Source organism: Athene cunicularia (genome assembly GCF_003259725.1).
Source record: "Athene cunicularia isolate RWA chromosome 5 unlocalized genomic scaffold, athCun1 chr5_part1, whole genome shotgun sequence".
Taxonomy (NCBI): domain Eukaryota; kingdom Metazoa; phylum Chordata; class Aves; order Strigiformes; family Strigidae; genus Athene; species Athene cunicularia.
The window spans coordinates 43,021,961-43,036,950 of record NW_020799101.1 but is presented as its reverse complement, the minus strand read 5'-3'; the positions used below and the strand labels follow the sequence as shown (position 1 = coordinate 43,036,950).

At 40.8% G+C, this 14,990-nt stretch overlaps 1 protein-coding gene across 29 annotated transcripts in view; it reads right to left on the bottom strand.

Annotated features, from left to right (window-relative positions):
• MADD (MAP kinase activating death domain) overlaps nucleotides 1-14,524 on the bottom strand; it is a 70,389-nt gene extending 55,865 nt beyond the window's left edge. For 22 of the 29 annotated variants that reach the window (XM_026849792.1, XM_026849796.1, XM_026849812.1 and 19 more), the window contains exons 1-3: nucleotides 14,366-14,523; nucleotides 5,465-5,657; nucleotides 2,105-2,719 (exon numbers count right to left, since the gene is read on the bottom strand). In XM_026849792.1, the coding sequence (XP_026705593.1) occupies nucleotides 2,105-2,719; nucleotides 5,465-5,526 (677 nt within the window). In that variant the 5' untranslated portion in view covers nucleotides 5,527-5,657; nucleotides 14,366-14,523. Of the gene's footprint in view, nucleotides 1-2,104; nucleotides 2,720-5,464; nucleotides 5,658-11,775; nucleotides 11,872-14,365 lie in introns of those variants that run through there. The other 7 variants (XM_026849803.1, XM_026849805.1, XM_026849808.1 and 4 more) reach the window with 3 other exon arrangements.
• Between the last annotated feature and the right edge of the window lie 466 nt (nucleotides 14,525-14,990).

The following is a 14,990-nucleotide window of genomic DNA, read 5'->3' as shown; positions in this document are numbered from 1 at the left end:
GCATTTCAGTGGAGAACAGAAATTTCTAGAAAGTATTTAGGTATGTTAGCAAAATAAGCAGCAATTTTTCCATGCCTGAAGCTAGCAATCTGCAAACTCGTGGCTCACAGACAGGCTGTCCAAAACACATGTATAGCATAGCTCAAGGCCTTCAGATCCTCAAAACCTGAAACTGCATCTGACAAGGGAAGCTAAGTGGCTCGTCCACTTCAGTGAAGGCTACAAACCTGCTGTAGCCATTCTGCAAAAAACTTCAGTCTGATAAATATCTTCAGTTACTGTAATAGATCCCTTAGAATGGTATTGGTTCAGATTAGGGAAAAAAAAAAAAAAAAAAAAAAAAAAAAAAAAAAAGGAAAAAGATTATGACACTTGGAGGCTTCAGAAAGGAAGAAAAAGTAGAGAAATTTGGAGGGGTCAAAAGAAGGGCAATTTGAGATGAAGATGAGTAGGTGATACACCTCTCAGGAACTGTGATGCTTGTCATCCACCACTCTTCCTTCATCTACTTGTAACACACAGGACATTAGGTTGTTAACGGGCATGCTCAACCTTTTGCTGTAAGGATTCAGTTTCACTTTATTCTGCTACCTCTTCAAAACTATTCTACTTTTCCAGGTCACAGCCTGCAAACCACATGGTAATTCAAATTTGCTGCTTTACTTTTCCCAGAGATGTATGCTAAACATTCCTTCTCATGCCCTCCTCATCTGTCACTCAGTTCTTTTCTTTAAGAATTAGGTCCAACAAGAGCAAATTTTTCAAATACCACACGCCATTCAAACACTGGAATACTTTAGCACCAGATAATACTTTAGAATTTTGAAAGGATTCAGATGAGCTCACAGAGTTGAAGAAAATAATGAAATTTAGCTTTCTTCTGCCTCAGTAATTATCAGACTAAACCAAGTGACAAAATAAGCTCCTTTAATACATACTTCCATTGCAGGGCTGGGGGGAGAAAAAAATTTGTTCAAACAGAATCATTTTTTCCTCAACAGCCAGTGGATTCAGGTGACAAATCTGCTAAAGTAGGAGTCAGTCATAAGCCTAGGACATTCTCCTAGAACTATCTCAGGGTAGTAAACCAAGGAGTCTACTGCTCTGTGAACAGGACAGATTTCCCCTTTCATACAAAACGTAAAGGCTTATAAAGATGAAAATGATCAATGTCCTGTCATTTTTTGCCTTTGACAAGTTTAATTTGGAGTGTACCAAGCTATTTAACTCACATTATGAGCTATCTCACAGCTCCATCCCTCTTAACTATTGAGATAATCTCTTTCTCCAGAGATTCATTTTATATTTTCTCTTTTCAGTTAGCGTATTGGAAAGGAAAATATCATCCTGGAACGTAGGTGTCAGGCACAATAGCACAAACATAAATCCATGACTGATATACATAAAGACAATGTTCCTTCCGTACCCTACCAGTGCAAGAGCTTTTGTTCCATATCCAACATTGTAATAGCCGATATGTAAGATTACTACATTACATTAAAAATACACCAAGTTCCTGTTAATTTGCTGTTACCAACCCCCATTCCCATATGCTTCCTAGACAACTCCTTTGTTTTCTACCTCTCCTCCCTCTCCCCTTCAAATATTGTACTTTGAGCTCTTTCAGCCGTTCCAACTTCTCTAGTCTTTTCCCTCCCACGCTGAAGTTCAGAGCATTTCATAAGCTCATTAAGGACACTTTCATCATTACCCTCTTGTCCCAAGTGGAAATTCTGTTATTTCTTGACTGTTTCTAATTTGCCAGAGAATCAGTCATGACGTGCACTGCCACAGAGCTTATATGCCAAAACAATAACAGCATCAGTGCTCAGCTTCAGAAAATATCTTGCTTGGTCAGTTGTTAGCAGGATAGTGCCTCCTTAGGCGTATCAAAAATGAAAATCCTACCAGATTACAGAATCAGACAGAGGAATTTTAAAGAAATCATGACAAAAATTTCCTTTTTCTACTGTGATCCTGGGTTAACACAGCAAAAAGGTCAACCACTGGTGTTTGGCTGCTTCTGCAACTACACCATGCAGACAATTGCAGCCATGAACACAAACAGCACAAAAGAAGAGTTGTTTCTTCCCCTTCAACATACCTCTGCACCCCACGAGGAATCCCCAACTTCTTGCCCAACAATCGCTCACTACAGCAGTCCACAAGTCTCTTGAGGGTGTACAGACATTCACGAAAGGTGGAAAAGAAGGGATAATGACTAAGGATGCACAGAGAAGTCAGAGTGCTGTTCCGAGAGCGATGGCTGCCTTTGGTCAGACGCTTACTGCGCGGTGATCGATTCACATCTGGGGTAGACTCTGTACTTGGGGCCTGCAGGGAAGAACCACTCTCCGAACTCTCAGTGCCCACTTCCTCTGGCGGTGCAGATACGTCCCCAGATTTGGGGATTTTCTGTCCCTCCCGAGCTCGATGTCCCCCTGTGCCTTCTCCCTTCTCCTTGGGTACGCGCTTCTGGAAGGAGCGGTAGAAGTTGACACAGATTCCATAGCGAATGACACCTGTATCCTTGTCTGTGAGTGTGAAGACAAAGGAAGTGTCATCACGGAAGCTCATGCGTTTTTGCCGCACGCTCAGGCATCCTTCTGGCTGGCAGAAGAATACAACATCAGGTGGTAGAGGAAAGTCCACGTGGTCTTCTAGGGGGTAACGCCGCAGCAGTTCAGGAGTCTGAGCAACACTATCACTGCTTGGCTGCCTACAAACAAAGCAAACAAAAACCACATACATAGTTGACTAATGACAGTAAAAATTTTTAGTATCTCTCGACTAACATGTCAGGAGCTTGTTGGCTCAGATTCATCTTTGTGTCTTCTCTCCCCTACTATCCAGGGAAAGCAAAACTTCTCAGTCAGTAGCCACAATGCTCAATCACTAGCACAAGGCCACAACTGCAGAAAGGTTAAATTAAAAAGTCTGTACCATCATTATCAAGGCCCAACGAGGAGCCTGTTCGAATCTGACCAAGAAAAGGACTTTCAGGAGTATGTTGCTCCCAGGAGAACATCACAGTGTCATGTTTCCCTGACTTTGATTTCCAAAATTAATTTAACCGCACAGGTCTCTGGGCAACGCTTAGTTAGGGCATACACTGTCCCTCTCCAAATATATAGTCAGATGAAAACCCCCTGGATTTCAGCCATTTATGAACAAAATGAAAAATTAAATGAGAAAATCCAGTATCAATTCCTAACTGAGAAAAACAAGAATTTGCTTGGAAAGAACTCAGAAAAATAGTGGAATGATATGGACCTCATGCTATAAAATTTTCATTAAAAAGTTCTAGCAATCATAGATACATATATTTCTGTGTTTGATTTTCAAGTTGGATCTGAAGTGTAAGTTACCATAAAAGCTGGGTAGTAACATGCAGACTCATTTAACAGTGTGGGTCACCAACCTTTGTACCACAAATCACTAATAGAACACAAAGACAGAAAGGCAATACTGTTTATTCCTAATTTTCTATGAGAAGAACAGATTCTTTTATTAACTGTTTTTCCCTACCACTACTTTTCCATGAAAATTACTAAATAACTGCCAGAGAAATAGTATGAGATCCACATAGTGAAGGAAGAAAAGTATGTCCACAGAACAAGCTCTCTTTGGTTTGACCCCTTTGCTATAAAGCCTGATCTCTCACCATTTTCAAAAGTAATTAGCATTTAGTATCAAGTTTACTAAATGGGATGTAAGAGACCTGGCTCCACCACCACTCTCCTATGGGATCTCATACAAGACATTTTTTCACTTTGATACTTTAGATTTGCCCAGTTACAAAATACAAATGACACTTGACTTTCTCTGAGAGGTGAGAAAACCCAAACAAGTAGTAATAGAATGTTTGTTATTTACAAAAGAAAATCACTGGTGTAAATAGCTCTGCTGACTGATTCTCCCAAACTAATACTTTATTAAAGTAAAAATGTGTTAGTAATAAAGCATAAATTGGTAACAAAATTTATACTGCTTTTACAGTTAAGTACTGAAATACTGTATGAAAAAATAAACCCTAAAAAGCTTTTAAATATTAATGGACACAACTAATGCATCATCTGCTGAAGAAAAAATGTCAAGTAATGCTGGTACAATTTGGCAGTAAATGGTTTAAAAAAAATGCCATCAAAGTACTAGTGACTGTATCATCAGTTCATGCCTTTGCAGTCATATTAGCTACAGGGTCTTCTCAGATGTTTAGAAAATCTGCATCTAATAAAAGGGAATACTTCCAAAAGGCATTGCTATTTGTGCACGGTGGGTAACAAGATCTAATGGTAAAGGCCACATGGAGCTCCTAAAGACTCTGCAGTAGAAGCTACTTCAGCCAGCTCCATGTCTTATCACATGCATTTGTTGAAGTGCCTAATGAGACAACAGACCTCTGAGCATTAGCAATCTAGCTACCACTGCTCAGCAAAAAGCAAGAGAACTAACTGCAGGAGTCCAGAAATGATGCTAGCAAATTTCTAAGTGAGAACATCAGACACCATAAGCAACACAGCAGGAGGCAAGTTAACACTTCTTCCTCATTTTCCTAGCCAGTGACACACATATGGAAAACTTAGTTATTTTTCTACAGACAGTAAGAAGTAATTAAAGCATTAAATTATTCTGCCCATAAAATATAATAATCAAAATAATTACTAATTAGAATTATGTCACTGCCCCCACTGAGGCTATTTATATATTGCACTTAAAGTATTCTGAAAGTGGGAGGTAAAGTAACAGGCTGATGCACATAAACCACTGATATTTAGAAATGAAAGAAATAAACCCATTAAATAAGACTGGCAGAAAGCTACTGCATAAACTCTGAATGAAGAAAACCAACATTTACTGAGCACCTGTGTATATGACAAACAGCACACATGTCAACCCCACATTTCATATATGCCTGAAGTAAATAAGCATAACATTTTATCTAATGATAGTTAATAAATAATTTTAAAAAAGAAAACATGTCATTCCTAGCAGGATGAATGAGTATTAGAGGAAGAGGAAGAGTATTAGAGGAAGTCAAGTAAGTCAAGTCCAGATCATTTTTTTTAAATGAGTTTACAGACTACACTTCAAAAGTTAGAAAAGCAACCCCATATTTTACTTGCATGCAGCTTTCAGTTTGTGAATCCCCCTATCCTGATGCCAGTGGAAGCAGAGAAGTTCAGACACAGAGGCTACCAGAGAGTCATATATAAATTGGCTTTTCTTAGTCACCCTTTATAGACCCTTGAAAAGGAGTCTAAAGACCTCAAGTTAAAAAACTCTGGCTGCGCTAGCATCTTTCAAAAAGTGCCCCAGCCCAAGCAGATGCTCCTGTTACAATAGCATTCTGCACACATTCCAAACAGCTCTTCCTCAGCACCAAGCTTTGTCAGGGATGCTAGGCTATTTATCCCCACTCTACTGTGCAAGCAAAAGCAGTGCTAAGACTCTTTCACCTTACCTGGCTCCAATGATCACAAGATAGTCGAGTAACCGAGGGCAGATTTTCTTTTTCTGTACCATTGTCCTTGACGCCCCTCCCTATGTCATCTCAGTGAATTTCTGTTCATTGATCCAGTGGTCAGTTATCCAATCAGCCGTGATTGACTGCCTCCGGGAAGGGAAACTGCTTGGAACTGTCTAGCAAGTCCAACCTACGATCAAGAAAAGCAATAGTGTCAAAAGCACAATATCAGGAATACCAAACACATCCAAGCCACTTCGCGACCTTAATCACATTCCCCAAAAGCCTCAGTGTTCTGTGCAGTCATGGCCACCCACACGTCTCTCTTCATGAGTACAGAACCACAACCACAAGTCCACAAAAGAAGAGAGTGCTGAAAAACACACAAAAAAGTACAAGAGGATCTCAAGAAAGACCACAGACAAACAAAGCAGCATATCATTGGCAAAGAGCTATTCATGAAATGGTTCGAGGCAAAAGTATTGCTTAGGCAAATCCCTGGGATCCCTACAGTGCCTGGGAAAGGAGCTTTACTCAGCAATTCTGTACAGCAAAACATGACCCAAAAAAACTCCACAACTTGAACTTTAGCTGTCTGATAAACAGAATAACTAAAGAAGGGGTAATATCAAGAGAAATCCAATTTGATATAATGTACCTCACCCTCCCAAAACTGGAAGTGGCCTAGAGCAAAAACCACCTTCACAGTCCCCAACGACTGTGACTCCAACACTTTTTCTGTGAAGACGTAGAACTGCTGCTCTACAGAATTGCAATTTGCAATAGCAGAACTGCTTCTTGTAAATCTTACTGTTTCTTTCACTTACTTTATACAGTTCCGTTTATCGTGTGTATCTTCACCATTTAATCTCAATACCCATGTCTCCTCCAGCTACTTTCTCTGTCCATTTTATAATAGAAAAACCCTCTTGGCACAACTGATACTGTAGTGCAGCATTACTATTTGCCCATAAGTATGTTTAATAAAGATGCAGAATTCAGTAAGCACTGTAAAATTGTTTTTTCCAATCCCACCATTCACACTACACTGAATTCATGAGAGGAAAAGAAAAATCTTTAAAATTAATGAGGTTCCATATCACAATATTCCCCACCTACATGTGAAAACCATCCGAAAACAGAAATTTTCTGAAACAGAAAGTTCTCAAAAATTCTAAAACCGGAGATACTCAAACTGTACTACAAGTTTAATGAGCATACCAATGAAAGCATTAATAAAATGTTATATTTAAAAATATATATTTGATTGCTTTTTGGAACATATTTAGAGTAAGGTTCATGTTTACATCCGAAGGCTATCACAGAATTCAAAGAATTATTACTATTGTACTAAAATCTTTAAGTTCTGCAGCATAAAGTTTAGATTTTTCTTTGTATAAAAGTGTAAGAGATTTACTAACTGTAATTCTCAGCAAAATTATATCATTTTCCTGATTGTTCTCTCATTACTTCACAACCAAAAGTTACATAAAGTCACTGTAACTGTCAGCATCAATCACGTTCAAAGTCTAGCAACACAACTGCTTTTTTCCCAGTCCTTCACATTCCAGGTACAGAGATGGGGAATTCTGTTCATTAGTGCTCCAAATACCACTAAAAACACACCCAAAAAAAGTATGTATATGATTTACCAAAACAGGAAAATCATAGTAGTCAGTAAGCATTAATTATGAATTAATAAACTGAAAGAAAGCTTATCCTTCACACACACAAAACCCCACTTTGTGGCATGGTTTTAGCAGATCTTCAATTACAGTCACTGCAGGTTCCTAAGTGACAGCACTATGAATTATCTTCTCGGAGAAGCAATTCTTTTACTTTTATAAATTATCTTCTCTGAACAACAGACACAATACAGACACAAGAAGTAAAGCTCCTGTTTCTTCATTTTAGTATTACTGAAAACACTGTTTTGCAACAGCAATTGATCCAACATATTCTGCAAATATCTTGGTGTAGATAAACTGGAGAGGAACAAGAAAGTTGGGATGATCAAGTGGAACTTTTTGCCTTCAGTTTGAAGAACTACTTTATCTGTTTTCTTTCTAAATAGCTTTATCCAAAACTTTTTAAGGAACTCACTGTTCAGTTACAGACACGGGAACAGGAGCAAGTTACCACAAGGTAACCTAGAAGTATGACTGAGGAACTTCTGCTATTCAGTGATAAACAAACATTATGTTCTTCCTCTGTAACAGGGACTATTCTACCCCTCAGTGAAGGTGGAGAAAGTAAACTGTGTTTACAAAGGAGTTAAGACATATGCAATGACTAGAGAGTAACTGAGAGGCTACCAGACTATGACCTTAGCACACCTTTCAGTAACCTGTCCATACCCTGGGGTTTTTCTCCTATTCTCTAGGCTGGAGAACATCTCTTATGATTGCAATTCATTACACAGCTTTCCCACAGTTCTGCAAAGGAGCTAGCCAGGTATGCAATATGAAGACCTCCATCAAAACCATAAAATTTTCAACAGTGTAGCCAAGTAGACCCGTACAAGGAACATATGCAGGGCTTCTGGAATGGCTGAAGCTGCATCCTAGTGATACATCAAAGTTTCTGTCCACTTAAAAAAAAAAATTATCTGAGCACTTTCCAAGATTTCTGGTTTCTACTGCAACACAGGGAGACCAGACTGATGAAAATATCCTGCAGGGGCTTCTAGAGTCTCCTTTACTTGGTTACTTATTTTCAGCAAGGCCATAGTTACAGTGAGACATTAAGAGGAAAAAGGCTTGCTTCTGGAAGACAAAGTTTTGTTGGATTGAAGAAAGAGGTAGAAGAATTAGAACCAAGTTTAAGTTTTTGCCTTCCCCCGTTCAATCTCCTGCTTCTTCAGAGATCTAGTAACAGCTCATGACAGCAATTAAAGAGCAATTAGATCAGTATTTGCTGGAACTCGCCTTCCTACTCCTGGTTGGAATCAGACACCACAGTTGATCTCTATAAACTAACACAAACAGGCATTACAGTCCTGACTCTCTCTGTCTATCTGCCAAAAACTTGCTTTCAGGCCAGTGTCATTCCCTCCTCTGCGCTGGTAAAAGTACTCATACATACTCATACATGGTGAACCAGATGGTGGAACTGATAAGGACTAAAACTAACACTATCTCTTCTCCTCCCTTGCCACTTTTGTTTTTACTAGGTTATTTCTATGACTTGGTTCACCATCTGGCCACACAAACACGTGTGCAGGCACAAAGAAAAGGTAGGAGTAAGCAACTAAGGGAGTCTGGAAAATTTGATTAAACATAGTATGCTCACAGAACTACACATGACAGCTTCTCTATAGGCAATAAAGAGGTAGTTTCTTTCTCAGATTTGCTACCATCCTTCTAGCTCCTAGATTTTACAGACTGAGTACTTTAGAAGAGAAAGATATCAAACAAGCAAGAAATACTTCCATTTCTCCTCTTTCATGTTGGCATTTGAACCTGAACTGAAAGATTACCTTAACTCTGAGATGGTATAGGTTTTTACATTGATGGTCTCCTCTCTCTCTCACGCTGCTTTAACTCTAAGTTGCTTTTTCTGAAAAGGTCTTCTGCAGTGTGCTTTCTCTTTGCAAAACATCTTGGATTCAGCCCTTTGAAGACTGAATCCTCAAGCAGTGCTTGAGAAGAAACTTCCTGTAATTTCAACTCAAGAAAAATAAAGAAGCGAAGGCTACCACAGAAACATACTGCACAAGCACATCACATATCCAAGAACACCACAATTTAAATAAGCACTCACATGGATGGTGAACAGGTTGGTGAGAACTAACACTACCCACATACTGTAGCAGCTGTCAGCAATACTCACGAACTAGTAGAAATTGGCACGGTAGCCTAGACACAAAGGCAAAGGCCACAGCCAGCAGTAACCCACAGCCTACCAGTAAGTCAAGACAAAAAAGTGTTCAAAACAACACTTCTATTACTGGCACTACTCTACATTTCAAAATTCCCCAAACACCCACGTTTTAGGTTGTAGCACAACTTCTTGGAGGACGATCTGCATGGTATTCTGCCATTTAAAATCCTCCCAGAAATAAAAGACTATATAAACACACACTCATGAAAAGCACCACACCACAGAACGGATATGGTAGCATGAAAGAACACCGCTCTATCAGCTTAGAGCCATCTGTGTCAGACCAATGCCCAGAATTAGTTCCGAGACATGAATTGTGCAGTATACCCGTCTCATCTACCTGTTGGAGTCTTCAGTCTTTCTTTAAAAAGTCTCTTCTTTCTAGCTAAAGGGACAAAGCAATTTAGTCAAAGAACAACTTGAACACAACAAACCATTAATCCAATTTGGCTCACTTACAGTCATTTTCCTCACACAGAAGCTTCCAACTTTGGTAGGTCAGCCTTACACTCAACTGTGTGATAGTCAGCAGGTATTTAAATCATTGCTGAAAAAATGATATGATGACAGCAGATTATTTTCCAACAGGCAGATGTTAAGACCTGCCTTCCTTACAACTCTTCCATAGTTTTGGATGGTACCAGAGAGGCCTCTCCTTTCATTATCTCCAGCTTTTATCTGGTACAGGGATCATACTGAGCAGTTCACCGGTACATGGATACCTTTAGAATATAAATCAGGGTCATACAATTCAATTTACTGAGTGGAGAGCATACAGCGGAACATTAATTTCTAAGAGAAAAAAGAGGAAGCCATGAAGGAGACAGCAAGAATTACTGGAAAGAAGCCACATGAATTCTGGTTCACTGAAATCTCACCTTGCAAAAGACCAGATTTCCAGCCATGTCCAAAAGAAACTAAATTTTCAGTTCCTTGGAACATCCTGAATTTCTGTTTATTCTCAGCCAAGACAGTCTGTACTCAGTTCAGATCTACAACCACTATGCCTGACCTTAGTGCATTGTTTACTCTGAACGCAAGATCCATACCGATCGGACCAAACTGAAAGCTGAAACAAACACAAGTAGGGCCAGGAGTTTCAATGCCCACTTGGTTGATTTATGTTTCCTCTTCTCACATTACACCCCTTGAGTACGCCGAGACAGCTATCTGCTAAGCTATGAGAAATAGGTGCAAGTAGTTCAGGACCAGCCAACCCCCCTGTGTGGCCAGGAACCTCACTTAACTCACTGTAGAACTGGAATCAATGCAGTTTGAAGCACAATATGAGCTATTCATGGTAGCTTTGTCCCATCTTTAGACATTTTAATAATCCTTATGAAATTTTACCACTGAAATTTTGGTTACCACTTCTTTCAAGTCTGTTTCAAGTGGTTCCAGCCACTCTCTCTGGTATAGTACATACTATTTTTGCTTGTACTAAGAAGCAGACAAGCAGCCCCCATCTCACAGGAGCCATTTTACACTTCCCCTGCTTAACAGCTACATTAACATTAAACACTGCTAGTAGTTTTATACTTTAAAATATGCAACATTCTAAGAAGCCTATTATCCCTATCATCCAGATACTACAGTGGTTCTGCTAACACAAGCAACACAGATGACTGCACAGATGAGTTGAAAACACCACCCCTTCTCCAGAGCTTGAAAGAATATGGAACAATTTCTAAAGTCAGACCTGGATGGACTTGCTATACTGGTGCAGCTGCTTTGTGTGTTACCATTCACCTTGGCAAGGCAGCAGTGCATGCCAATGCCATGACTCCTAAAAAGATACTAGCACTTTGGCACAAAAAAAAAAAAACAAAAAAAAAAAGGAAGCATTCTCAAAGTATTGCAAGCATGCCTAAAACAGACAATGGCATATTTATCTAGTATGATAAGTCTATAATATAGGTGCGGTTCTGCGAAATGCCTGGGGATAGTTCCAAGCATAAGAAATCACCCAGCAGGGAACAGGACTGCAGGCAGATTCTAAAAGCATCCTCCCTGGAGCACATGCATCACTTGAGTCAGTAAGAACTCCTTAAGGATGAAACAGCTGATGCATCCCAACTGTTTCCACTTTCCATCTATCTGTAAAGCTCCAAGGAAATGACAGAATAAATGAGATTAAGGAAAATCAGAGAATGAATTGTGAAAACAATTTTTGGTAATACAAAAAGACATCCTTGGAAGCCCTTCTGAAGAATAATAATTTAAAGATTTCTTCCTTTCCTGCTACAGAATGATATTATCTCTTTGCCTTCTGAAAACAGTACTGACACAGGCAAACATCTTTAGCCTCCGCATCAGTATTCCAGAGCAAAATGGAGGTAGCATGGACAGAGATGCCAGCAAATAAAATTGAACAAATTAAGACCTGAACTAGTTCACAAACAGAAGTATGCCACACTGACAAGAACCTTTTTGCAGCATCAGAGAGCAAAGCTGGACCAATTCAGGTTCTCGGTTGCTATAGTAACAGATTTCCCCATCCTTGTCATATGCTGGCCCTTCAGCATCGCCTCCTCTCTCCCCTCTGCTTCAGCCAAATGCTTAGCTAAAGCCGCCTGCTGTACATGCAAGACCACACAGTCGCCACATGTGCACACACTGTAAAAGCAGACCCACAGGTAATCTGATTCAGATCAATCTCCATAGCAACCCAATCTTTAGTCCCTACATCTTAGCCTGTTGGGTCTATTTATAGAGCAGCTGCAGCGCTCCACCCCCTCCGCTCCACCACCAAAGCTCCCAGCGCTGCCCACACGACAAACAAGCTTCAGCCCAGCACCAGGACTGCCTGGAGCCAAGGCTGAAAGATACCCCTCCTGGCACCCATAGGCCCCCAAGCTAGATGCCAGCGTAGTATCTGCAACACCTGAAACGCCTCTCAGTCAGTGACGTTCTCCGTATCCACAAATACTACAAATATCTGAAGTCATTATTGCTCACAGAAAGCTGAGTACCAACAGCAGCTGACAAAATCTGCTTATCCAGGTACACGCAAGATACTTCCACAGACATCCACGGCAGCTGGTCCTTTAGTCTTGCACAAAAAGGACGCGCAAAAGGACGTGCAAAGTGTGCCAAAGCAAAGGTGCAATCCTAAAAGGAACTTGCAGGCAGCAGCAAACGCAAAGGAGCGGTCCCAGCAGTACCTGCCCCATAGAAGCACAGCTGTACCCACCAGTAGATATTTGAAAACCATGCGACTGGGACATTCATCTACCAATTTATTTTTTTTTTTTTAAAAAAAAAGAAAAACAAAAAGAAAAATCAAGACCGAGGCCTTGAATGAGCCATGAGAGATAAGCACATGAGAAACAACAGCATGCAAGTACTGTTATCCATTTTATTCTGCTACACTCTTGGGGAAACCCATCAACAATAAACTAATGGAGGAGAATCACACGCTTTTAAAGCACTGCACTTGCTAACAGGAAGAAGATGACAGATTTTAGCCTCAGCCCCAGTTCATTTCACACGCTTTAATTTAGGTTAAAGACCTTATTCTCCTCCCCGCCTCCTGTACTGCTTGAAACTCCTGGCTCATGAGCCCCCCTGCAGCTCCTCATAGTGCAGGGCATGCAGAGCACCACTCACCATCTTCTCACAGAACATAAATTCTGGCTTAAAAACCCTCTGTCAACCTGGGCAGCTCTCCTGCTCTACACTGTTAGGATTTAAACTCATCTTGTATTTAAGAATAATCTCCAAAGATTTGCATGAGAGAACAGTAACACAGGAGATTTGATTCCCTGCCCTTCACTCTTTTCAAGTCTGTCCTTTTTTTTTCCCCTCCTTGTGTAACGTCACCATCATAAAATACAAGAGCCTTCTCATCTATTTCTATCTCATCAGCTTTTCACTGATCCTCAAAACTCCAGTACAGCAGCCGTTCATAAACTTTGCAAGGGCGATAGGAAGGCAACCCAAAACCTCAAAACCTACACAACACCCCCGAACTGAATTAGTCTCACCTTCTGCAACCCCTATGGCAGTACATTCTTTTCCAAACCAGAACTGCTTTCAGCTCAAATTTTGAGCTGTGAGACTTTCTCGTTGCTTTTGAGCACAGCCCAGATCCCATCACTCACAAGATGCTTCCATTCCCAGCCCTCTTGCCCAGTTTCCCTTTGAGAAGTAGGCCACAGTTCCCACCACACAGGCACCAGCAGGTTGGTTTTTTTTCCAAAAGCCAAACACTGCAAATATACAGCCATAAAAAATTAACAAGAAAACAACAAAGCATGTGACATGTAAATTGAGAGAACTGCTGGATGCAGCTGCAACTGCTGAATTATTCAGTGCTCTCCCTTGCCACAGCACCTCCTCCAGCCATTGAAAGCAGCTCTAGGCCAGGAGCTCAGAGTAAAGACTTGTATAAAAGGACAGAAGGTAGAAAAGACACAACGTGGACAGAGAGGAGTGTGCCAGTGACCAGTGGCTTCTCCTCTCACATAGGTTTCAAGCTATTCACCTACTCATTTGACAGGTGACATCATTCATGGCACCACCATCACCAAATACAGGCACATTCAACTCTCTTTCCTGGAGATGGGCCACACAGGGACAAATGACAGGCTTGCTGAGATCCCTACAACAAATTCCATAAACAGAAAAGGGGGACACTCGCAATCAGTGTGGAAACACTGGAATATTTCTCAGGATAATGAGAACCTGAAAATAAAGAGAAGGATTTTAAATAATCCAGTTATTTGGCTGTCGTTAGCACCACAGAACTGGTACTCAGAGCCTCACATCTGTTTTGCCTCATCTTAGAAACACTCAGCCTGTCTCCCTGTGTGTGCCACCTGCCTTTGTTATCCATTCCCTCTACTCGCCTTCCTCTCCATCAACTCTGTGGAAGATCAGAAATTCCTACTCTCTAAATTTTGGTGATAAACCATAGTGCCAGCTGGTCAGAACTGAAAGGAAATCAAAGAAAAAAGCTCGTTTTCTCTCTGCTAGAGCTCTGGGATGTTAGAAGCACACATTTGGCAGACTCACCCACACGTAAACACTGGGGGAAGCAAGCTCTGAGCAAAGAGGGGTAGGAACCACCTCAAGCGACTGTGAGGGCTTGAGAGGACCTTCCAGACATCGGCAGTCACCACGCCAAAGGAAGGAAAGAACAACACCTGCTGGATACGTCTGAAGACTAATGAAGGAAAGAAGGGAGAAACGAGGTGGCAGGGAGGACAGAACAAGCATGTCCAGCCCATAACTCCAGCAGAGCAGTTTAACCACTATCAAGCGGAAACAGGCACAGCAGCAAAGTGGCTCAGTGTTTGTGGGTGAGGCAATTTTGGTGAATAACGGGTTTGATTCTTAGTCATCTTTATCACAAAAAGCACTCCTCTCCTCCTGCTATCTGCTGAGATGCAAACGGGCAGAGGCAGAACTCCCCATCTCCTTTCCAGAGCAAGTACAATACACCCAGGTAAGCAGAGATCCATGGAAGCTGGTGTCAAAACTACAGAAAAGACGACGATCAAACATTTGATAATGACAGCAGGAGATTCAATTAGAATATAAAAAGAAGCAGGGCACAACCGTGGCACTGAACTTGCAGACGTAACAAAGAAAAGGAACAGATCAAAAAAACCCCACAAACTAAAAAAGGCTGCTCTGC